The sequence below is a fragment of the Carcharodon carcharias genome, chromosome 5 (assembly GCF_017639515.1).
Source record: "Carcharodon carcharias isolate sCarCar2 chromosome 5, sCarCar2.pri, whole genome shotgun sequence".
Classification (NCBI taxonomy): Eukaryota; Metazoa; Chordata; class Chondrichthyes; order Lamniformes; family Lamnidae; genus Carcharodon; species Carcharodon carcharias.
The window spans coordinates 114815138-114839005 of NC_054471.1; the positions used below are offsets into that span (position 1 = coordinate 114815138).

Below are 23868 nucleotides of genomic sequence, written 5' to 3' on the forward strand. Positions count from 1 at the left end.
CAACTTTAAATATACTTAATGACACAGCTTCCAATGGTCTCTGAGGTAAGAGAATTCTAAAGGTTAATGACCCTTTGAGAATAAATTTCTCATCTCTGTCATAAACGGGAGACCCCCTTATTCTAAAACTCTGTCCCCTAGTTCTGAATTACCCCGTGAAGGCTAACATCCTCTCAGCGTCTACCCTGTCAAGCTCCTTCACAATCTTATATATTTCAATAAGATCAACTCTGATTCTTCTAAACTCCAATGAGTATAGGCCCAACCTGCTCAACCTTTCCTCTTAAGACAGCCCCTTCATCCCAAGAATCAGCCTAATGAGCCTTCTCTGCACTGCTTACAATGCAAGTACATCCGTCCAATCCCCTTGCAGTAAAGGTAAACGTTCCATTTGCCTTTTTAATTATTCACTGCACGTGCATGCTCACGTTTGTGATTCAAGTGCAAGGACACCCAAATCCCTCTGTACTGCAGCATTCCAAAGTCTCTCTTCATTTAAAAAATATTCTATCCATTCTTCCATCTAAGTGGACAACCTCATATTTTCTCAGATTATACACTATCTGCAAATTTTTCCCCACTCATTTATCTACGTCTCTTTGTGGACTCTTTGTATCCTCCTCACAACTTGCTTTCCCATCTATGTAGTATCAGCAAACTTTGCTATACAACACAGTTGGTCCCTTCATCCAAGTATTAGTATAGATCGTGAATAGTTGAGGCCCCAGCACTAACAAGTGAAGTGCCACAGAGATCATAAGTTTGCCATCCTGAAAATGATCCATTTGTTCTGACTGTCTGTTTCCTGTTCATTAGCCAATCCTCTGTCCATGCTAATATATCACTTCCAACAGTATGAACTCTTATCTTGGGGCACATAACATTTTATGTGGCACCTTATCGAATGCCTTTTGGAAATCCAAATACACTACGTCTACTGGTACCCTTTTATCCACCCTGCTTGTTACATCCTCAAACCACCTCCTCAAGGCAACTAGGGATGAGTAATGAATTCTGGCCTTGCCAACAATGCCCACATTATGAGAACCAATTTGTCCTTTACAGCCCTAAGGAAACCTGCATATTTTGCAGGTATTTGCAACTGTCAAAAAGGAGGCTAGTCTATATGCAGAAACTGCAAAAAAATAGCCTCTTGCCCTAAAGTAAAACTCACACCACAACATTTACCCAAGCAGAGACCTGGACGTTAGAATCAATGCTCTGCACATCAGATGTATAAATTTACTACCAGTGGCAACCAATGCCATCAGTTGGATTGAAAATGAGTAATTAGGACAATTCCCACTTGCATTGATTTTCTTTTATTCATTCAAGGGATGTGGGCTTCCCTGGCTAGACCAGCATTTGTTGCCCATCCCTAATTGCCCTTGAGAAGGTGGTGGTGAGCTGCCTTCTTGAACCACTGTAGTAAAGGAAATTTATCCTAATTATTGCATGAATTATCTGTCATCAAGGGTGACCTGGGATCTGCAGAAAATCTAAACTCAGTGGCTTTTGACAGGTAAGTGATGTGCCACATCATCTAAGAAGATGAGGTTTAGAAAACTGTCATTATTGAGACAAATATGATATAGTGTGATGAGTTGAAGCAGCAGTATACAAGAGAGAATAATAGGAGCATGCAAAACCTATCAAAATAGAATATCTTACAAAAATTCATATTCAGCATTTTTAGATTATTATATTTGCATCTGGCACAAGACAGAACTAAATATCATGCTGACACATTGCAGCATGCCACAAACAGTTAGTATCAGTGTATAATTTGCTACCCAATACTGCACAAACCGTCATCGTAGAAGCTAACTCCTGACATGATAGGTACACCACTGATATTGTGAAGATTCTATTTTGACACAAAACAAAATGTCCTTCATCCTTCATTATGGCTACAGGAAGGTGAGCAGTCTGTGAATTCACTGGATGACAAAATAATTACAATAAGACAGCCATTTGGCACATCTTAATTCTTCCATTCAGAAAGGCCCTACAATCCCTCATAGTTGCATCTAATTGTTTCTTAAATGATTCCGGGTTTTCACCTCCACCAGTCTATCTGGAAGTCTATTCCATGCGTAGATCACGCTTTATGTGAAGAACTTTGTGATATTAGTCTTAGATTTACCTTCTGTTATGAACTTATGAATTAGGTGCGGGAGTAGGCCACTTAGCCCATCAAGCCTGCTCCACCATTAAATAAGGTCATGGCTGATCTGATTGTAACCTCAACTCCACATTCCTGCCTATCCCGATAACCTTTCATCCTCTTGCTTATCAAGAATCTATCTACCTCTGCCATAAAAATATTCATAGACTCGCTTCCATCACCTTTTGAGGAAGAGAATTCCAAAGACTCATGACCCTCTGAAAGAAAAAAAAATTCTCATCCCTGTTTTAGATGAGCAATCCTTTATTTTTTTAAACAGTGACCCCTAGTTCTAGGTTCTCTCACAAGAGGAAATATCCTCTCCACATCCACCCTGTCAAGTTCCCTCAGGATTTTTTGTGTTTCAGTCAAGTTGCCTCTTACTCTTCTAAACTCTAGCGGATACATGCCTAGTCTGTCCAACCTTTCCTCAAAAGACAACCCTCCCATTCCTGGTATTAGTCTAATAAACCCTCTCTATACTGCTTCCAACACAGTTATATCCTTCCTTAAATAAGGAGACCAATACTGCACACAGTACTCCAGATGTAGTTTCACCAATGCCCTGTAAAACTGAAGCATAACCTCTCTACTTTTATATTCAATTCCTCTCACAATAAACAATAACATTCTTTTAGCTTTCTTAATTACTTGCTGTACCTGCATTCTAGCCTTTTGCAATTCATGCACTAGGGCACCCAGATCCCTCTGCATCTCAGAGCTTTACAATCTCTCACCATTTAGATAATATGCTTCTTTTTTTATTTTTCTTGTCAAAATGGACAATTTCACACTTTCCCACATTATACTCCATTTACCAGATCTTTGCCCAATCATTTAACCTTTTGTAGCCTCCTCATGTCCTCTTCACAACTTACTTTCCTACCTATCTTTGTGTCATCAGCAAATTTAGCAACCATACCTTTGGTCTCTTCATCTGAGTCATTTATATAAATTGTAAACAGTTGAGGCCCCAACACTGATCCCTGTGGCACATCACTTGTTACATCTTGCCAACCAGAAAAAGACCCATTTATGCCTACTCTCTGTTTCCTGTTTGCCAGCCAATCTGCTATGCATGCCAATACATGAGCGTTTGTTTTCCGCAATAACGTTTATGTGGCACCTTGTCAAATTTAATTTAAAACTGCTTCCCTTTGTTCTAGAGTTACAACTCAATTTGAATATTCTGGATATAATTTTTCCATTCCCCATCTAATAAACATCTCTAAGACAATCTCTCAAATATCTCCTTTCGAAACTGAAAAGCCAAAGTTTCTCCAGTTGCTCCTCACAGCACAAACTTCTAACATTTCAGATCAGCTTTATTATTCTTCTTTGGTGTCTCTCTTACTTGTTGGTAATCAGAACTGGATATAATACTGAAGTGTGAGTATAGCTTGATTACAACTTGTTGGCTCACTCTTTTGGCCATGTAATTTAACATGCTTTGCTAATTGCTGCTCTGCATGGTTAAGACATGTTTAGCACTGTGTCTGCAAAGACTTGTAGGTCTCTTTCAACTCCACTTTTAGCTATTTCAACACCATCCATGGAGTATGTGTGCCATCTATTTTTCCTTCCTATGTGCTGCCCTTCAACTTGTTAGCATTAAATTTATTCTATCATTTTGTCATGTACATATTTTGTCCAGCTTAATTGCCTCCATCAACTCCACTGACCCTTTTAGCTTGGTAGCATCATAAAATTTGACAAATTTGCATTGAGCTTATGATTCCAACATACTGATGCAGGCGGGAAACAGTAATGATCTGAACTGTGAACCTCAGTAGTACCACAGGACTGTTTGTATTTTCCAGGCAATGCCTAGAATGCTGGGTGAATCAGGTCAAATGGCACAAGTGACAACGTGAGGCTGTTCACCCAGTTGAAAACTAAGAACACCCAAATGTATTGTGCTTCTTAAAATTATCTGATGTTGAACAGCTACAAAGATCACTACATGAAATGCTCATTTTAAATGCAGTACCTCAATATTTACTTTATATTCTACTAATCTTTGATGAGGTTTGGCATTTCAAAATTGCTGCAAGGCACAATTACCCAGTAAGATTCCTGTTCATTCAGTGCTCCAGATTCAATGGCTCCAGCTCTGAAATAATACACTATCATCTTTTAAAGTCAATTGCTTAATTTGATGGCATTTTTGTATTTAAATAACATATGATTTTTTTTTAAAAAAAACTAATATATCAGCTGATTTTCATTAACTTAGGCATCCAATCATCAGCCAATCAGCATCTTTTTGATTGACTGGTTAGCAGTATTTTATATTTCACATTTGAACTTAATGATTGTTCAGATACAATTCAGCTTTATATTTCTGCAGTTAAAGAAACAGATACTGAATTTCACATGTGCAGGGCAGGGATTAGGTACTCTGCAATCATTGCCTCACCTCCTGAACCTACATAGCCTATCCACCATCTATAAGGCTCACATCACAAGCATAATGGAATACTTAACACTTGTCCGGATGGATAAAGATATAACATCCAGGGACCTCATCACCGTTGGACAAAGCCGTTAGCTTAATCAGTGTCCCTGCCACTTGTCTGAGCATTCACCCACTCTACCAGCAGCATATTATGGCTGCAGAATGTCTGATCTGTAATGCAGCAATGGACCAAAGTTACTTTGACAGCACCTCCATTCCTGTGACCTGTACCACCAAGAAAGATAAGACCAGTGATGCAATGGGAATGAAACACATGTGATTTTTCAAATCACACACTATCCTGGCTTGGACATATAATGCCTTTCTTTCAATGTCACCATCTCAATATCCTGGAACTCCCTACCTAATACCATAGTGGGAACGCTATCAGCACATGGACTACAGCAGTTGAAGAAGGGCCACTACCAACCTTCTCAGAATAACTAGGGATGGGAAATAAATGTCAGCCTTTGCCACATCCCAAGGACAAATATAACAATATTAATGCAGATCTTAGTTGAATGCAGCATAGTTCCTCAGGTTCAATGTCAATGGCCACTCCTGTAAGTCAAGCAGTGTGTCTTTAGCTGCCTAGTATCTCGGTGAATGTGATGATATCCAGGGGTTATCATATGTGCTGCCATGTAATTCCATGTCTTGTAGCAGAAGAACATAATCTGGCAGGCTTTGGTATTAACTATAAACTACTGAACAAATTTGTTGAACATAAGACAAATAAATGAACTGTGCTCAGCACAAAAACAGAAAGATCTAAACATACGTAGCAGTTTTAACCCTGTGTTTGTTATACCCAACCAAAAAGAATCTACTAAATAATTAATTCCACTATTAGGTTTCAATTTTTGCTATGATCCGCATATCATAGCAATTAATTTGACTAATTCTTAAAATCGAGAACAGGCCTCCTCCTTCATTCACCTATGTTACAAAACTTATAGTGGATGCAACAGGTGCTTTTCTGCCACAAGTTTATCTTATCTCTAAGCCTAAAAGAGATTCCAAAAACCTTTATTTGAACTTACATTAAGATGTTTGAAAAAAAACGTTGAGGTAATAATGGAATAAAATTTATCAAGGTATTTTCAAATGATGGCATGGTGGGTGGTGGAAAGAAAGGATTTTCAGTAAGTTATGCTTTTAACGCTCGGCTAGGAAATTGATGGAGTGGATTTCAATGCAACACAAAATCAGGTGGTTTCTATAACAGGTGGGTGATCTAATCTGCTGATTTACTGGCAAGCACAGATGATGAAAATGACCTCCATAATCTAGGCTGACATTTCAGTGTTGTTCTGAGGATGCATGTGATGTTGAACATGCTACTTTTTGTGTGGAACTCTAAACTAAGGTCCTGCCTGTCTCTGCAGCTGGAAATAAGATTCTGTGTTACTACTTGCAAAAGAACAGGAATCAGCCAAAGTTCATTCCTTAACCAAACCACCGGAAATATATTGTGTCAGCTTTTGCTATAGTTAGGGCTAAAAACATCTGCTGTCAGTTGGACTTGCTCCTGAAGCAAAACATTTTTGCCCACTCAGTTGCTGAATGATAGCGTTGCAGCAAAGTAAACAGGATATCTGGAAAATTAAATGACTGTGAAATAAAAGTGGAAGGGTTGAAAATAATGCCGAAAAAAGAAATAAGTTGTTGAAGCTTTTCATCTTGCACTCATCAGGATAAATGCAAGAATGCCAAATTTCAAATGATCACAACAATTTATACTCGAGGAGAAAGGATGCTGGTTGGTTGGCAAGTTGACTCTGATTGGCTGAGGCACTGCCATGAAGAAAACAATGGGGCCCACCATGCTTCTAGGATATTCAAAAAAGGTGCAAGGCTTGAACATATTCTGTTTGTTTGCAGAGAATGGATCCCTGTGTATGAATGTTTGACACATCTATCAAACGTAAATAAGCCACATTATGAGCTCGATTGAATATTGTAAATTGGCTGCAAGTGTAGCTTTTAATGCACTCAGGATATTCAGCAAGTGCTGCCCAATCGCCGAATCACATCTAACAGTATTTTCTTTTGGGTTTTGCAAGCGCAGGATGGTTGAGTATAGTCTGTACACTTCCTATTACAAACAGATGGAGAAACATTTTGTTTGATTTGATTAGCCAATCATTGGGATGTATGACCTTTGTACTTAGCATCACACCGGCACAAATCCATACACGATGTTGCTCAATTGTGTGGTAGGCAGAACGTCTTTTTGTACTGACGGAGCATCCTATTAGTGGAAAATACCACTCAAGTCACCATTGCATTGAGCAGCGTGAAATGCCTTGCTTAACCTGTTGTTCAAATTTTTGAGATACTTTGCCTTTCCAGGGTAATTTGAGGTAGACCAGGCACTTTACAGGCCCGTTTGTGAGTTTGCATGATACAGAATGAAGAATGATCTGATCAGGATGGTCAATGTGCTGTAGCACAGCTTTGATATGCTCTATTTCTGTGCCAAGCTTGCAAGATAAGCAAATGACTAGTGCCCTATTTACAAGATTGCTGATAAGGCCAATTTAATAGCACGTGGAGTCAAATGAATCCCAACATGTATATTGACCAGTGATGGTAGGCTTGTGGTAGACAGTAGTGGAGAACCAATAGTGGATTTCTCAACTAGCACACTGAGGAAAGAATTTGCATTAAGACTTCTCCATTTCAGAAGTGAATTTCACCATGGGGTGGAGAGTATTAAGGTGTGTGAGGAAGTCCTTTCAGGGGGCTACAGATTCAAAGACTGCGAACATATCCTCTACATGTCGAAAATATACACAAGATAGGAGGTTAGGGCTCATTTAATCAAAAATGTATCTCTCGTGGAAACCAATGAAAATGTTAGCGATTGCTGGATCTAGAGGAGATCCTATGTCTACAATATCTATTTGGGCACACAGGTTCCCCATTGCTTTCTCTGTGGCAACGCCTCAGCCAATCAGAGTTGACATGCCAATTAATTGGTACCCCTTTCTCCCATAGTATGAGTTGTGATCGTTTGAAATTTCACATTCTTGCTTTCGTCCTAATAAATGCAAGTCAAAAAGCTTGGGCAACATGCCGCTCTTTTCAGCAATATTCAAGTTCTGTACTACCAAGTGACTGACTGAAAATAAAGTATGAATTAGGGTGGATAAGTTCAATGTCAAAGCAAGAACAGAAAGAAATAGAGGGAAAAAAAATTGTATTAAGACAGAAAAAAGAGAAAAAAAACAATAATATTTTAATGTTTGATATTTTTAATACCTCCAACAATAATTAATACCTGGAGGAATAAAACTCCACACTTGTAATAGTTAATTTTCAGAGAGGTTGATTGGCAGTTATCAAAGCTATCACATCCTTAAAAGGGAACTTACACTTGCAATGGGGAGACTGAACTTTCTTGCGGTGGGTTTAATTCTTACCTCCCACTCAAATACAGCAACTGCACATTATTCACTGAATGTAAAACATGAGACAAACAGCAAAATGCCATTTTTACAAAGCGGAGTGCTGCAATTCAGACATCAACTTCTGGATACTGGCATTTAGCTTCTGCTGCAAATTGCTGTGCATTTATGCTTAAATAATGGCAAGCACCATTATCATCATTATTTTGGCAGCAAAATCTGGCCCAGTAACTGGTAATTTATCTAATTTGCTTTTAACGGGACATTGCCATGTACAATATTGGCTGTATATTTGCCTGCAGAACAACACAGAATATATCCTGAACACATGAAAAAGCATTGTGTATTTACTGAATGTAAAAAAATACCCTGAATTTGGGCAATGATATGAGGAAAAAAAAGCTAGCAGTATGGGCTTCAAAGAGTTTAGTAAAAGCAGAGACGCACTCATGAAGGTTGTTGATTTATAGATATGGCATACCTGACGACAACCAATTTACCACCAATCACATTTTTTCAGTTGATTTAAAGGACTAATTGAAAACTTAGAGATCCTGATTTGAAAGCATTAAGATGTTAATCTCCTTAATTTGGGATATTTTTTCATCACTGAGGGCAAAGGGATCAATTTGAAATTGCCAGTGGACATTACTCTTCCAAACTCTATCTCACAAATTGACCATTTAATTTGATGGAATATTTGCAACGCACTCCTTTCAGAGTTCCCTGACTGCCCATTAGTGACAGTAGAAAAAGTTCTGGCCAATTGGTTAACTTATGTTGTAATTGAAGATCATAAGTTCTTCAAAGTATCTGTGTGGAGGATTCAAATAAATTGGCACTGCAAGTTGCTCTCTGAACATTAAAACACAATCTGCACAGCATTTCTGATCTTTGAGCAAGAAATGTAATAGTGATACCCTGAGATGGAGCACACCATTATCCTAACCTTGAGTTTAGTATGGCCTGATGACCTTCCTGGACAAGGCCAAGGCCAAGGCCATATAAGCTCAAAGGAGTATCTACCAGGTTGTGAAGAATTCATTTTAATCCTCATTTAGAAGTAACTCAAGGGATGCCTGATGTTCTGGACTACTTTCATAAACTGTAGTGGCAATGAAATGAATTGTCTCTGTTCTCCCCCTGCCCATCACTACCATTAGCAAAGCATAAGAAAATCAAAATACCCAAAATTCAGTCTAGAATCTACTGAACAGAATAAAGGAGATTCCTCCTAATCCCTTGATACCAGAAAAAAATCTTTCAAACCACTTTCCAGCAGACCAAGTGGTAAGATTTCTTTTCAAATCAATGCTGTCTGCATCAATTCTTGAAAATTAAACTTGGCTTCTCCATGACCAAGTCTGACAGCTCAAGATTGGATTTTGTTTGCAGGAGGAACAAATAACAGGTGTTGAACCAGCTCTCAACTGGACAATAAAATGACTGCAAGTTGCCCAGTGGCTAAACTTGTAAAGATAATAGCCTCAGTTTAAAAAGTACCTGGAGCAGGTGGCAGTTGTGGAGGAAGCGCGGTCCAGCTAATTCTCACTTCAGGGCTCCATTTCAGTAATGAACACTGATGTCCTACTCAAAGCCGGTGGGAATGATGTCAAGGCCATTGGGCAGGAGGAGGAGGCAGGAGTTAGCCACCACTGGGGGCTAAGGGGAATGCGCCCTGACATAAATTGGGAGGGAGAGATGGGTGGAGCTTCCCAAACATGTGTCAGTGTGGGGTTCTAGGTACGAGAGGGAGAGCCAATGCAAGAAAGAATTGAGGATTTCTTCCTAATTCTCTTAAGAATTAAAAGCGTTTACTTACCTTGGCCATTTTTGCCACTCTGCTATATACATCAAAGATTTTCTCTGGCAATCATGACGGACCTCCCTGAATCTTTGAACAAATCACGTTTCGGCAGCAATCATAAGGCTACAGCATTAACATTTAAGTTAGGCCCTCACTTGCCCAGAGCGTGACCCACTTCAAAGTTGGTGACGGTAAGATATTGTTGGTGGAAATGGTACGAGGCCTGAATTTTTTGGATGGTGCGGCTTCCCTTCCTGCCATCTGAAGAGTTGGCAGGGAACACATCCCCACTGATTCCGAGTGCCTCACAGCCATTTCATGCTAGAATGAGCATTGTATGGCTGCAGGCAGGACTTCCGCCCCTCACTTGGGAGGAAGGTCTGCCTTAGAGAATCAGATTGGCTGGCAGCTGTGCAGTCCCTGCAGCAACAAGAGCTGCAGTGGACTGAAGAGGAAGTACAGCAGCATGTCTGAGTCCCAGAACCAGAGGACAAGGTAAGTTTAAGTGGTCCAGTGGGGGGAGGTCCAGTGGTAGTAACTGGACCATAAGGGATGGAGGGCCGCCAGTAGTCAGAAGGGGCTTCTGATGGAGGCAACCCCCCACCCACCGCTCGAGGTATAGGCTCGGTCTTTTTCAGGCTTCCCCCGTGTCAGGTAAATCCTCCCACCTATCTAAAAATGAAGCTTTGTGGGAAACTGCCTCAATTGGGGCAAGGGCAGGTTTCCCCTCCGAGGCCTTGCTCGCCAATGTAAAATCGCTGTGTGGTGTGGTGCGGGCGGACAGAAACCGGGAGGGAATCCCGTTCCTTCACTTTCATGACCCTCCGCGCCACTCCCCACCAACACCAACCCCAACCCCCCAACCCCCCCACTGCGGGCCTGGCCGTAGTCTACACACCTGCCAATGGGACAGCATGAAATTCTGGATCATGACTGATCTCAAACAACTCTCTCTCTGGCTGACGGGGCAGCGGGGACTTAAATTCTGCCTACTAACCCATGTAGAAGGTCCTAGGTTTAATTCTAAGTCTGAACTGATACCAGCAATGATAGCAGTAGAAGTGTTGCATCGCCAGGAATGGGAAAACAATTACCACATGTTCCTGCTCCTGACCAATATCATTGAACCCAAATGGAAATGTGTGTGGACTGTTGTTTGGAACAGGATCACATTTGGCAATGACCCATCTAAGGGTGAAATGGCCTAGGAATACCTAGGGCCATTTTTTTGGTGACCAAGATTGGTAGCTCAAGTCAGGTTAGTAAAAGCTACCCTGAAACATGCAAGTTTTGCTTGGGGGGGTGCAGCACTGGATAGAATCAGGCCGCTAAGCCCGGAAGCAGAGCTTTGGTGGCATGGGGGAGGGCAAGTGCTGAGGCAGGCTGGTTAGAAGCCCACCTCAGTTTTCTGGGTCCGCCCCATTCGTTTTAGAAGTTGTTAGGCTCTCAAACCCTCATAACTCCACCCACATCTCTTGGCCCCTCATACCCTCTAAGCAAACTTAATGCAAAACTGTGCCCTCCCATCCATTGCCCCATGGCTCCTCATGTTCTCAAGGCCAACTCCATAGCCACTGTGGAGGTTCAGTCATTGAGTATGTTCAAAGCAGAAGTCGATAGATTTCTAGGTACCAATGACATCAAGAGATGCGGTGTTAGTGCGGGAAGATGGCATTGAGGTAGAAGATGAGCCATGATCTAGTTTAATGGCAGTGCATGATCAAGGGACTGAATGGCCTATTCCTGCTCCCATAATCCATTCACCCAGTATCCACCATGGGCAGACATCAGAAGCCATGTAGAGATGAAAACAAAACTTCTAACCATCTAATACAGCTTTCATTCCTATACACTTGACAGTTAAAAAAACCTCAATTTAAAGATTTTAAATCTCAAGTGGTTAATCTCATATAAAAACAAATTTCTATTCAGAACCACATCAAAGACAGCAAATTATTTCATTCTCTTTAAACTTCAATCAAATTGTGAACTCAGAACGCTCTGTTGAAATAACTGTGGCTTTTGAAACTCAGCCAAGCATTCATAATGACATAATGATAGCCCTTGGGGAAATGTCAACAAAGAGCTTTATTGAAAATGCACGACCAGATGCTACTTTTTTATTTTCTCACCTAAGACTGTCAATCAAAGCAATCCAGAAGGGTTTTTTTTTTATAACTCTCACTGACAGCTGTGCCTGTTTTTTTTTTAAGTTTAAAGAGCAGGGCATTTAAAAATCTCCAGATCATGACAATTATACAGACATTATTTGCACTTCAAGAGCATTTAAGTCAACCCCATCAATTTGTGACTCCTGTATTGAGGCTCTTGCGACAATCAAAATGGGGTCTGTTTGAACTTAGCCCTGTGTTCAAATGGCTTTGCTGAGTTTGGGATGCACTCCTATGTAATTCATGTCCTGTTCCCACCCCAAATTGCATCTGTCAGAAATGGGGGCGGGATTTCTACACCGGGGTCCTGCTTACCATTTTTAAAGGTCTGCGGAGTCAGGAAGACTCCATGAAAATCCAGCTTTTACTGTCCAGGTCACACGAGAAATGGTCACTTGGACAAGGTATAAGAGGGAATCTAGCAGTGCAAGCAAGGTTTAGCACCTTCAAGAGGGAAGGGGAGAAGAAAAGCGGAAAAATTGGCAATCAATAAAGAGGAAACTCACTGCTTCTTGTCTGTCTAGAAAGTCTGTGAACTGGGAAGTAGTTGGGGGATGGTGGACAATTAGAGGTGGAAGTCATCAGAATACATGTGGGAGTGGACATGTTCTCTGTGGTGAATGACACCATGGGAAAGCTCATATACAAGGAATGGAATGGGCCAATGATATATCTTTGGGAAGCTCCAAAAGTAACTTGCAGACCAAGAAGAAAAATTATTGCTAGAGATGTTCTGGCCAGAATTTGATGGAAGAGTGGAACCAGGTGAGGACAGTTCCACTGAGCTGGTGAACAGAGCAGAAGCGCTGGGGTTTGTTTGTGTAGGTGATTTTTTCCAAAGGTTGCAAATAGTTCAAGAAGAGAAAATACACCAGGATCAAGCATGGACTAAATTAATACAGACTTGGAATATGAAGCTAATTAGAAAGAGTCAGACTGGTTCTGGGAAAGGTGGTTTATGTCCTATTGACCTAATATCAAAGACTTGCATTTATACAGCACCTTTAATGTAGTGAAATATCCCAAGGTACGAAAGGGGCATAATCAGGCAAAATCTGACAATGAGCCAAAGGAAATGCTAAAAAGAGTTCTTCAAGGGTCAGTGGGATGCTAAGTAAAGGAGGATCAATGTATAAGGATTCTGAAAAGGTATTTGAAGATTTAACGCACAAGGTTACTGGTTAAAATAAAGGTGCATGGAATTACAGCCAACATTGCCACATGGATAAGGAAATATTTAGTCATCATGATCAAGTGAAAAGTACAATCACTGGTTAGAGTTGACAAGTGGTATCCCCCATGAATCCAAGAGTAGGCCCCAACGTTGCACACTACATATCCATGTCCTAGATTCAGGAAAAAGATGGATCTACACCCAGTTTATGAAGGAATTTGCTTTCGTTATACAGTACATTGGTGAGACCACATTTCGAATATTATGTGTAGTTTTGGTCTCCTTATTTAAAGAAGGATGTAACTGCATTGGAGGTGGTTTGGAGAAGGTTTACTAGATTGATATCTGGAATGAGCAGGTTGTCTTATGAGGAAAGGTTAGACAGACTGGGCTTGTTTCCACTGGAGTTTAGAAGAGTGACTTGATTTAAGTATATAAGATCGTGAACAGTATTGATAGGGCGGATGTGGAAAGGATGTTTCCTCTTGTGAGTGAGTCCAGAACAAGGGGGCATTGTTTTAAAATAAGGGGTTGCCCTTTTAGGATAGAGGTGAGGAGAATTTTTTCTCTCAGAGGGCTGTGTGGCTTTGGAATTCTGCCTCAGAAAACAGTGAAGACAGGGTCACTGAATATTTTAAAGGCGGAAGTAAGTATATTCTTGTTAGGCAAGGGAATAAAAGGTTATTGGGGTAGATGTGAATGTGGAATTCGAAACACTAACAGATCAACCATGATCTTAATGAATGGTGGAGCAGGCTCGAGGGGCTGAATGGCCTACTTCTGCTCCTATTTCATATGAAATTTGTAAATAAAAAATCAAGATAAGCAAGTAAGTGAATCCATGACACACAAAATTGCTCAAAAATTATGAGACTTTGGTCAGAAGAACAACAAATGGGAATATAATCGAATTGCGGAAGGACTGTATGGGGAAATGGATGAACTAAAGGATTTAGAAGTCCATTTGTGCAAGACAATAAAAACTAGTTTGGAGGTGGAAAAAAACAAACTGCTACTGTGCCACTCCACAGGAGATACGTAATATATTACTGCAATATGAAAGGTAAGGCTTTGACCTTTGACTATTGCATTGGGTTTTAGGTATGTTACCGAAGGAAAGTTATACTGATCTTGAAGGGAGTACAACGATGATCCAACAAGATGATAATGGGGTAACAGCTGATGAAAGTGTGCATGTAAGCTTGGGTTATATTTTCTAAAATAAGTAGGTAAGATATCTTGATAGTGCAGAGCAACGAATGGAATTGACAGGATAGATAAGGAATGGCTCTTTCCAGTAGTAGGGAAATCTATAATCAAAAGGAACATGATTTTGAAACAGGAACTAAGCTGTTTAAAAGTTGATCTACAAAAAATGTTTTCACACAAAGGGTTAAGCTCAGAAATGTGCAATCAATCGATTAGATTATATTCCCATTTGTTGTTCTTCTGACCAAAGTTTACTGTCTCATAATTTTTGAGCAATTTTATATCATGGATTCACTTACTTGATTTTTTATTTACAAATTTCATTTTTTTTCAAAGGATGATAGATAATTACATGAAAAATAAGGCTTGATATGAAGAAATGGTGATGAATTGGGGGAAGAAATAAAGAGCTGCAAAAGTTGATGGAATGTTGAAGGCTTGCTGAGCCGATTGTTTCTAGATTTAACTAACAAGTTCACGAGAGACCAGAATGCAGTCAATGGGTGGTGTTATTTCTCCTTATCTTTTATAAAACTCAATTTTGATTTTTAAATAAGCACTTGAGAATTCATTACTATTTTCTTGAGGATAGGAAAATTAGTTCCAATCCCGACTCTTCCATGTTATTACAGATGGGATTGTATTTTGTAACATTGGAATTAAATGCCTGTGTAGATTTTATAATTCCAATCACAAAACACTTTCCATTTGTCAGCTTGGCTCAATTAGTAGCACTCCTGTCTTTGAGTTAGAAAGTCATGAGCTCAAGTCCCACTCTAGGATTTTAGTACATAATTTAGGCTGACACTTCAATGCATAACTGAGAACGTGCTATATTGTTGGAGGTGCTGTGATTGGGTTGAAAAGTCAAAGCAAAGCCTCAAGGGTGTATCCTAATGGGTATTTTTAAGAGCAGGAGTGCTCTCAAGAGTCCTAGCCAACATTCCACCCTCATCCAATGCCAGATTAACTGATTATTAATCACATCATGGGATCTTGCTGTTTGCATGTTGCCTAGTATGCCTTGTACTGGTGACTGCATTTCAAACGTTATGCATTTAGAGGCAAGCCTTCAGGATGCCAGAAAACATGACCAGGGACCTTATAAATTTTTTTTGGTCTTGCCGGTGCACAAACTATAATATGTAGTACAGTAATTATAAAAAATCTTTTAAACTCCTTGCTTTCATAAGAGGTACAGTGTAACTCAATTACTACTTTCATAAGCCAAAAATGAAAATAAAATGATTTGTTCCTAGGAAAATGTGGAATTAATTTTCATATGTTAGGATAGTTTTCCACATGGGCATTACTACCAGAATCTAGCTTGTATAAAAGCCCATTCTGCTTGCAAATTCCCACAAATGGAAAATAGTTATGGTTTTGTTTTGTGCACCTTTGTGGGCAACTGAATATTAGATATTATCCACACAAACTGTCTTTCTCAACTTTGTAATTCTCTCTGTCAAAGGGTGTTCAATAATTTAGTGATGAGTTTTTAGCCCAAGGCTTGGTCAAGAAGCTTGGTTATTGTCAAGTAAACAAAAAGACTTAGAACTACAGAGTTGGCCAGTCTGCAAAAAGTGGACTGTGAAGATTCATGCCACTAACCTCTGAGTAAAATTATTAAAAATTTGCTATATTACAATGAACTGAATCATACTTGATTATAGATAATTCTTGTGCTTTGGCTAAAATTGTTAATACAAGAAAATTACTACCTTGTTTGGGTCCATAAATGTCTTGAAAGTAAACGGATAATTTCTTCTAGAATGTTGTGTCAACTGTAATTAAGTTTATTCATTTTTTAAAATTCACTTTTACGGGATGTGGGCGTCACTGGCTAGGCCAGCATTTACTGCCCATCCCTAATTGCCCTTGAGAAGGTGGTGGCGATCTGCCTTCTTGAACCGTAGCAGTGCCTGTGGCGTAGATATACCCACAGTGCTATTCGGGAGGGAGTTCCAGGATTTTATACCAAATATGTTGTTTAATAGCTTCATCTGATGAACATTAGTTAGGTGGAAAACCCATGCCTGTTGTTTCTTAGACTCTCTGGCAGCTTAATTACTCAGCTTCTTTTGGGGAGTTTTGTGGATGAGTTGCCAATAGCTCTGGGTGGTAGCTGCACAGCTTCCTCCTCTTGCAGCCCACTCAAATGGCTAAGAATTAAAATTGCTCTGAGCTAACAGACAACACCATGCAATAATTTTTGCATCTTTTATCTGAATGTTAACGAGATTCTCTGCATGTAATTAGAAAAAGGCCAATAAATGAGTAAAATACAAAATTCAATCAAGTTGCTTCTTTAAACATAGACAAAATAGAAAATTCACACTCTCGTACCCTCAAATTCATATATTTAATGAAAACTTGCATAGTACAATCGTGATAAATGCATATACACGCAAGTCCATTAATATGTAGATCTGATGGAAACAATTTCTTCATGTAAGCAAATCTCTTAAAATTCCAGTTTGTCATGGATTTAGTCATCACTGGTATAGTACACTGCATTTCCTGTTATGTGCAAATCTCATTATAAGCTGCATTTATGACCTTTGCACTCACAGTAATAACAAGATACCACCATGCTTGCATAGTTGTAAAGCTGTGACTTAATATTCATGCTAACAATTAATGGAAAATATTATATATCTGTAGTACTCTCAGTCTTCAGTACAGGGCTTAATACTGAGCAGGAGCTACACGTTTATCAGTTTATTTATTTGGTTGAACCTTTGCTGGAAATGGCATCTTGCATTTAGCAAAGATGAACTAACTTGACCAAAGCTAAAGTCTAGTCTACCTGATCGAACTATTCATCTTGGTTTAAAGCTCCACTGCCCACAATTATATTTTCCACCTCGAATAGCTTCACTGTAAATAAATCAGGTTTGATATAAAACGGATATGTCTTCAAGCTCATTTCTGGAAGGAACCAACAATGGCAAGTGTAGAGTTTCTGCATTTACAAAACTGAGATCTGCTCTTCACCTTCAATTCCTATTAGTAAACCAGAGTTCAGGTACAAGAGCATGGATTAGCCAAATATGTAAGCCAAACACTGCCAATCTTAAGTCCCACTGAAAATAATCACCTTCAAAGTAAATTCTATTTCAAATGAAATTTCCAGGAAAGGCAAAAAATAAAATCACATGACAGTGCAACTTTAATGATAATTTTATGCATTGCACTTTGTCTAAAAAAAAACAATTTATCTAAATAGTGCGTCATCTGCTAGTTTAATATAAGCTAAATCACTGATAAACTCAGAAAATATGTGTAACTGGATTAGTAATAAAATTATATACACAATACAAAAAAGTGCCATATCGTATTTCCTTTTTTCTACAATGCATGAGCTTTCAAAGTCTATTGTCTCCACTTTGTGATAATAAAATAGACACAACCAATCCAAAGATATGACCTCTGAGGTTTCCAAGGTTTGTGTACAGTGCTATATAACCTCGCAAAATATATATCTCCACCTTTGGACTATCTATAAGACAGGCTAGCTTTATTAAGGTACAAAATAAACATTTGTCTGCTTGTTCCAGCTACCCAACTTGATGCAGAATTTTAAAAATAAGCATGCCAAGATACATTAAAGCCACTGACCTTCTTAATGCAACTGATAATTAAACTATCTTTTTAACATAGCTTTCTTCAATTAGTCTTCAACAAAGACCATTCTGAGAAAATAGATTCTGAAGAAGATTTTTCCTCCAACTTGTTACATAGCAACAGATTCACACATTACCCAAGAACTTTTTAACTCTTTAACCCAGAGAGGAATTTTTCTTTTACTAACTTTTATTCAGGACTGCAATTCTCAGCATTATCTTGCTCAGGGTGCCGCTCTCAGGTATACACTAACATATTGCATCACAAGGTGATGGAACTTGTGAGCTTATATTCAAAGGTGCCACCGAGGCACCTTCTTAATACAGGCCAGACATTTCCCCATAAAATTGGGCACAGAAAAAAAACAGAATCGGTAATTTTACAGCTTTACTGAAGTACTTTCATTTGATCTATGCATGCTGAGGTAGCCCTGCCTCATAATATCACCCCTTTTTTCTCTCTCACTGGATAGCAAAAGAAGGAGACTGATAGCCCTGAACGTTGGCTTGGTTCTGCACAGCTGAGGAGGGAACACAAACAGATCCCCAGGCAGGTACATAGGAGAAATTGACCACAGCCAAAATAGTAAAGGGTCCAGAATGGTCCTTGTTTCATATTATGAGTAACACTGCCATGGAGACACTCTAATTAATACAGCACAGTCCAGAGAAATTCCAAACTAAGGTGAAATTTCCATGAATGCGGCACAGCACTGAATATGTCAACACAGCAGTTCAACAGACAAAATGTTTAAATGGTCAGATTCAGCACTTGGAGTAACAAGTTTGGCTGTGGTCTCCGGTCACTGAACTTGAGATGGGTGTCCAAATATGGCTTAATGGGTTGAAGAGTTAAAAAAGGTTCATCAGGACAGGGCAAGCACAAACACTTACATTTCAAATGGTTACTATTAATGCTAATAGTGGGTCTTTTTGTGACAACATTTCACTTAGGAGCAAGGAAAGCCCATCTTACAAGATACAATATTCCAATGATTGCACAAGGTCTAAATTGTCTGAATGATGGGCCAAGAAAGCACAGGAACACTGAAGGCAACAGGACAGAAAGCCACAGAAAGACCCACTATCCTTCCTTCAAATCAATTTGTGAAATATGAATTAATAGGGCTTTCGCTTTCAGGGGCAGGGGAAAAAAACCTCAGGTTATTTGAAAAGGTTTTTGACATCTTTACAGGTAAATGTGATCAGGAGCAACACGTTTTAAAACCACCACTGAATTTTCCCTCCTTTCCGCAGTTGTACGAAAGGTGAATAATCAGAAGGGCTCAAAGCTGTTGGCTCCAATTACAATTACACACAAAGATTGCACTCATGTGGGAAATCCATTTGGTTCACTGTTAGCTGAGTAGCTTACATGTTAAGATCATGAGGTTACCTAATTAACCAAATAACTGAAAGCCCTATAAATTAAATATGATAGATATTGTTTAATCAGTTTTCTGCAATATTTAATAATAAGTAGGATTAATCATGCGGCATTCGTTTGATCAAGACTGTATGCGTATGCCCAGCGTCCACCCTGCAGTGAAACTGGGGATAGTGGGTCTCTTTGAGGGCTTTCATACTCTGACTTTGAGAAGAAGGCAACAATACGGTCCTAAAAAAAAATGAGGAAACAAAAATAAGAAAACAGAACACATTTATAGATGAAAAGGTAGAAGTACAGAAAGAAAGACACAGTAACTATGGACAATAAATGAAATTTCAAAGATGTATACAGTTTTGTGTCAGAAAGTAGAAGAGTCAAGAGCAAAAATTCAACAATTAAGGAAGAATGACCATGGTAAAATCATGTTAAAATTTTTATACATTTAGATGTTTCTATAAGTTTTAAATAATATTTCTTAAGGAAGACATCAGTATAAAATTGCATAATCCGGTTATAAAATGGTTCAACAGCGGGATCTTCTGGTCCCGCCGAAGTCAATGGACTTTTGGCTGGCTCACAGCATCTGCCGTGGCGAGACCGGCCACGCCGAGGCTGGTAAATATGTCTATTTCTGAAGTGAGCGGTAGGATGGTACAGCTCGAGAATTAAACAAGCTCTATCATTCATCTGATCAGTTATGAGTACTTATTAACAAAACAAGGCATTGGATGAATCTGATGTACAGTGCTTTTGCCAGAACAATATTACTTTAAAGAAACCAATAGTTATGATTTTTTTTCAACTTTCCCCAGGCTGGGAGCAGGCTGCCTTTTCACACATAGAAATAGAATAAAAACATCCTCTCCACAATTTGTGAGGCAAAATAAAATTGCAATCCTATTTCTTTTGTAGGTATGATGAAAAGACAGTGATTGCTGGGATTCAAGCCTGACCATGATACATGTCAGTGTCAGAAGCAATTACCCTTCAATTATGATAGACACACTCCCTTGGGTCTAGATGACTTAAGAGGAGATGTGAACTGGAAGAGGGCATACCTAATTTATTTATAAACCTAATTTTGAAGCCATATAATTCTGAAACGCAAGTAAATGGAGTTTTACCACCTCACTCCCCCCAAATTTTCTTCTGAAATCACAGACTCTTGCTCTTTTTGATAAGGCTTCGTGAGTACTATGAGCTGAGACAGTGAGGATACTCAAATCACATACTGGACCACAGCTGAATAAAATCCAGCTCTCACCCAATATCCAGAAGTAACTGGATAATGATTAGGAATAAGAATCCTCCTGGTTTGTGCTTTCCTTAGCTCAGAGCTCTGAGGTTAATGCTGATGTTCCCATTATTGCCCAGCTAAGCTGCCTCAGCAAAGGCTGTGGATTTGAAACAAGGATTTCTGGTTTGTGTGCTTTAGTAACACACCAGATAATGACACTTGGCATTCAGGGGAGCTTGAAATAAGTGAATTTTGTGTGGAATTTAAACTCATTTTATCAATACAGATTACAATGACTTTGATATTGGAAAATTAAATTAAGGCTTGCAAAATAACTTTCCAGAACAGCCCGTCAACATAGGTGAACCTAACAGTTCAGTGAATAACCATACTTAAGAATTAGGTTCAATTCAGCCTCATTCATACTTAAATGATTCTGACTGATCAATTGCTGGCAAGAAGTCCATAAGCAGGATGTGTTTATTTACCTCTATTGTAACTAATTTTCCTTCTTTGGATGTATTTTCTATTTGTAGTGGGTTAGTATTTTTATACTGGAGGTGCATTTCCTTTAACTTCTGATAACTGATTGCTCTTCAGAGGATTGGCAAAGACTCGATGGGCTGAATGGCCTCCTTCTCTGCCAGTTTGACTCTATGACTATTTATTGCATCATTCTGGATTTTGCTCCAAGACTGTCAGCTCAAATGTAGCATTTTTCAGCACAATATGTTTTATTGTGGCCATTAAATTTTGCCAGTGTCTATAAATTACGCCTGTATTTTGCTTTCATTTGCACCACTAATCAATAATCAGATTTTCCATTTACACTTGCTAATGGACCTGCTGTGTATTTCCAATGTTTTCTGTTTTATTTTAAATTTCCAACATTTGTATTTTTATTTCATTTTAGCTTCAAAGACAGGGGGGCCATGGGGTAACAAAATGAAAGATAAACCTTGGTTTTCAAAATTTTAAAAAGGCCAAAGCGCTTGCTCATTAGGTTAAATTTGTATTAATTATATTTCACTCCATGTCACCACACCACACCCCTTATCTGGCTCTACCAGGACACAGTCACAATTGATTAGCAAAATATTTAAACTTCATTCTTCCAGTGTTTGTCTCAACTCTGTTTATGGGACAATATTTGAAAAGTTTTTCATTACTTACACTGCTGACTTGGATCCGACTCTGTGGTTACCTTGACATAATTGGAAGGGAATAAGCCATTTATTCCATTCAGCTCTCCCTGCCACCAATCAGGATCATCCCTATTTAGCACATTAATGAACTGCCCTTTAAAGAAACTGAGTTCATCTTCGTTCACGGCTGTGTAGTCATATATAGCTATGACCTGACAGACTGCAAAAGAAAAAAACATTTTGAAATTGAGTGAGTGAGTTTGCCAGAGACAGATTTTGTGTCTAAGTACGTATTGGGCATAGGCAGAGAGAAATTAGACCCCAAGGAAGGGAAATGATAAACTAAACCGCAAAAGACTACCAGAGCATAAGAATTAGAAACATAAATATGAGTGGCAGAATGTTTTCAAATAATTGTAAGACACAATGTAAAAACTGTAATCTGATTCACAAATTAAAAAAATTATATATTCAATATCTTTAGCGGTCCCTCTACATAACCTAGTTGTAGTTAAAGCGGCCAACCCTACTGCTCACCCGATTGCTAGATTAATAACCTGGAATTCCCTCCCTTACACCATCAAAAGAACAACCACTATCTTCTCAAAGCAATTTGGGATGGATAGTACAGTGAACATGTTACTGGATTAGTAATCCAGTTACAGATTACTCCTTCTGTGCCATAATGACTCTATAACAACTCCATAAGGAGAGACTAGAGAAACAGGGATTGTTCTCTTTAGAATAAAGAAGATTAAAGGCTAATTTAATAGAAGTGTTCAAAATCATTAAGGTTATTTATAAATAAGGAGCAACTGCTTCCAGTCAGGAAGCTCAATAACCATATTCAAAATAAATGGCAAAAAAGGAGACTTGAGGGGGGGGAAAAAAGGAAATTGTGATCTGGAAAGCACTGTCCGAGAGGGTAAAGGACGCAGATTCATCGGTAAATTTCAAAGGCAACTGGATGAATACTTGAAGGGAAAATTTGCAGAGCTATGGGGAAGGAGCAGGGCAGTGAGACTAATTGAATCGCTCTTTCAAAGAGCGGGATCAGGCATGTCGGGGAGAATGCACTCCTTCTTTGTTGTATTCTTTTATGATTACAACAGTGACAACACTTTAAAGTATTTCATTGGTGTAAAGCACCATCTGAGGTTGTGAAGGATGCTAAATAAATCCAAATTCTTTCTTTCTCAGAAACAGAAAATCAGCAGATCAGTGAATGAATTAACACTTTAAAAGATCTAAAGTTGATGTCCAACTCCACTGGGATTTTATTTTTATTCGTTCCTGATATATGGACATCGCTGGCTTGGCCAGCATTTATTGTCTATCTCTAATTGCCCTTGTTCATACGGCATTTAAGAGTCAACCACATTGCTATGGGTCTGAAATCACATGTAGGCCAGACCAGGTAAGAACAGCAGATTTCCTTCCCTAAAGGACATCAATGAACCAGATGGGTTTTTATGATAATTGACAATGGTTTTGTGGTCATCATCAGACTTTTTGCCATCTGCCATGGTGGGATTTGAACTTGGGTCCCTAGAGCATACCAGTCCAATGACAATACCTCTACACCACTGCAAAAGCACTACTGAAGCACTACTTTTCAAATCGAGAGTCTTAGACTATTAACTAAACAAAAGTCGCACACTAAGCCATTAGCAGCAACATTCTGCTCACCTGGAGTTGGAGCTGGAGTGGATTTTCCACTACTTTGTCCAAGCAGTTTGACATGACTAGCAGGAAACCATCCTTTTTGACGCTTTTTACCTCTGGCCTGCAAGTGAAAAAGGCCATAAAAATGAAAACAAGTGATGGAATGAAAAACATTTCTCAGTATGCTCAGTATCACAGGTAATATACTGCAGTTCAGTTTCATCCTTACTCTGCTGTAGTGCTCCACCTTAAAATAACATGAAGTCAGCCAAGAACGTACCAGTGTGAAGCTCCCTTGAGAATGAAGCTTACTATCTTCCAGCAAGAGCTAAAAACTCAAGCCACTTCAATGACAAACCCATTTACCTGTGCAACTTTTTTGTTTTATTCCTGCAAAATACATGAC

The 23868-nt window shown here is 39.0% G+C and overlaps 1 protein-coding gene across 10 annotated transcripts in view; it reads right to left on the reverse strand.

Annotated features, from left to right (window-relative positions):
* Nucleotides 1-23868, reverse strand: part of LOC121277996 (intersectin-2-like) — a 216145-nt gene that overhangs the window by 37086 nt on the left and 155191 nt on the right. For all 10 annotated transcript variants that reach the window (XM_041187974.1, XM_041187968.1, XM_041187971.1 and 7 more), the window contains 2 exons: nucleotides 23487-23583; nucleotides 21826-22017 (listed from right to left, as the gene is read on the reverse strand). In XM_041187974.1, the coding sequence (XP_041043908.1) occupies nucleotides 21826-22017; nucleotides 23487-23583 (289 nt within the window). The remainder of the gene's footprint in view (nucleotides 1-21825; nucleotides 22018-23486; nucleotides 23584-23868) is intronic.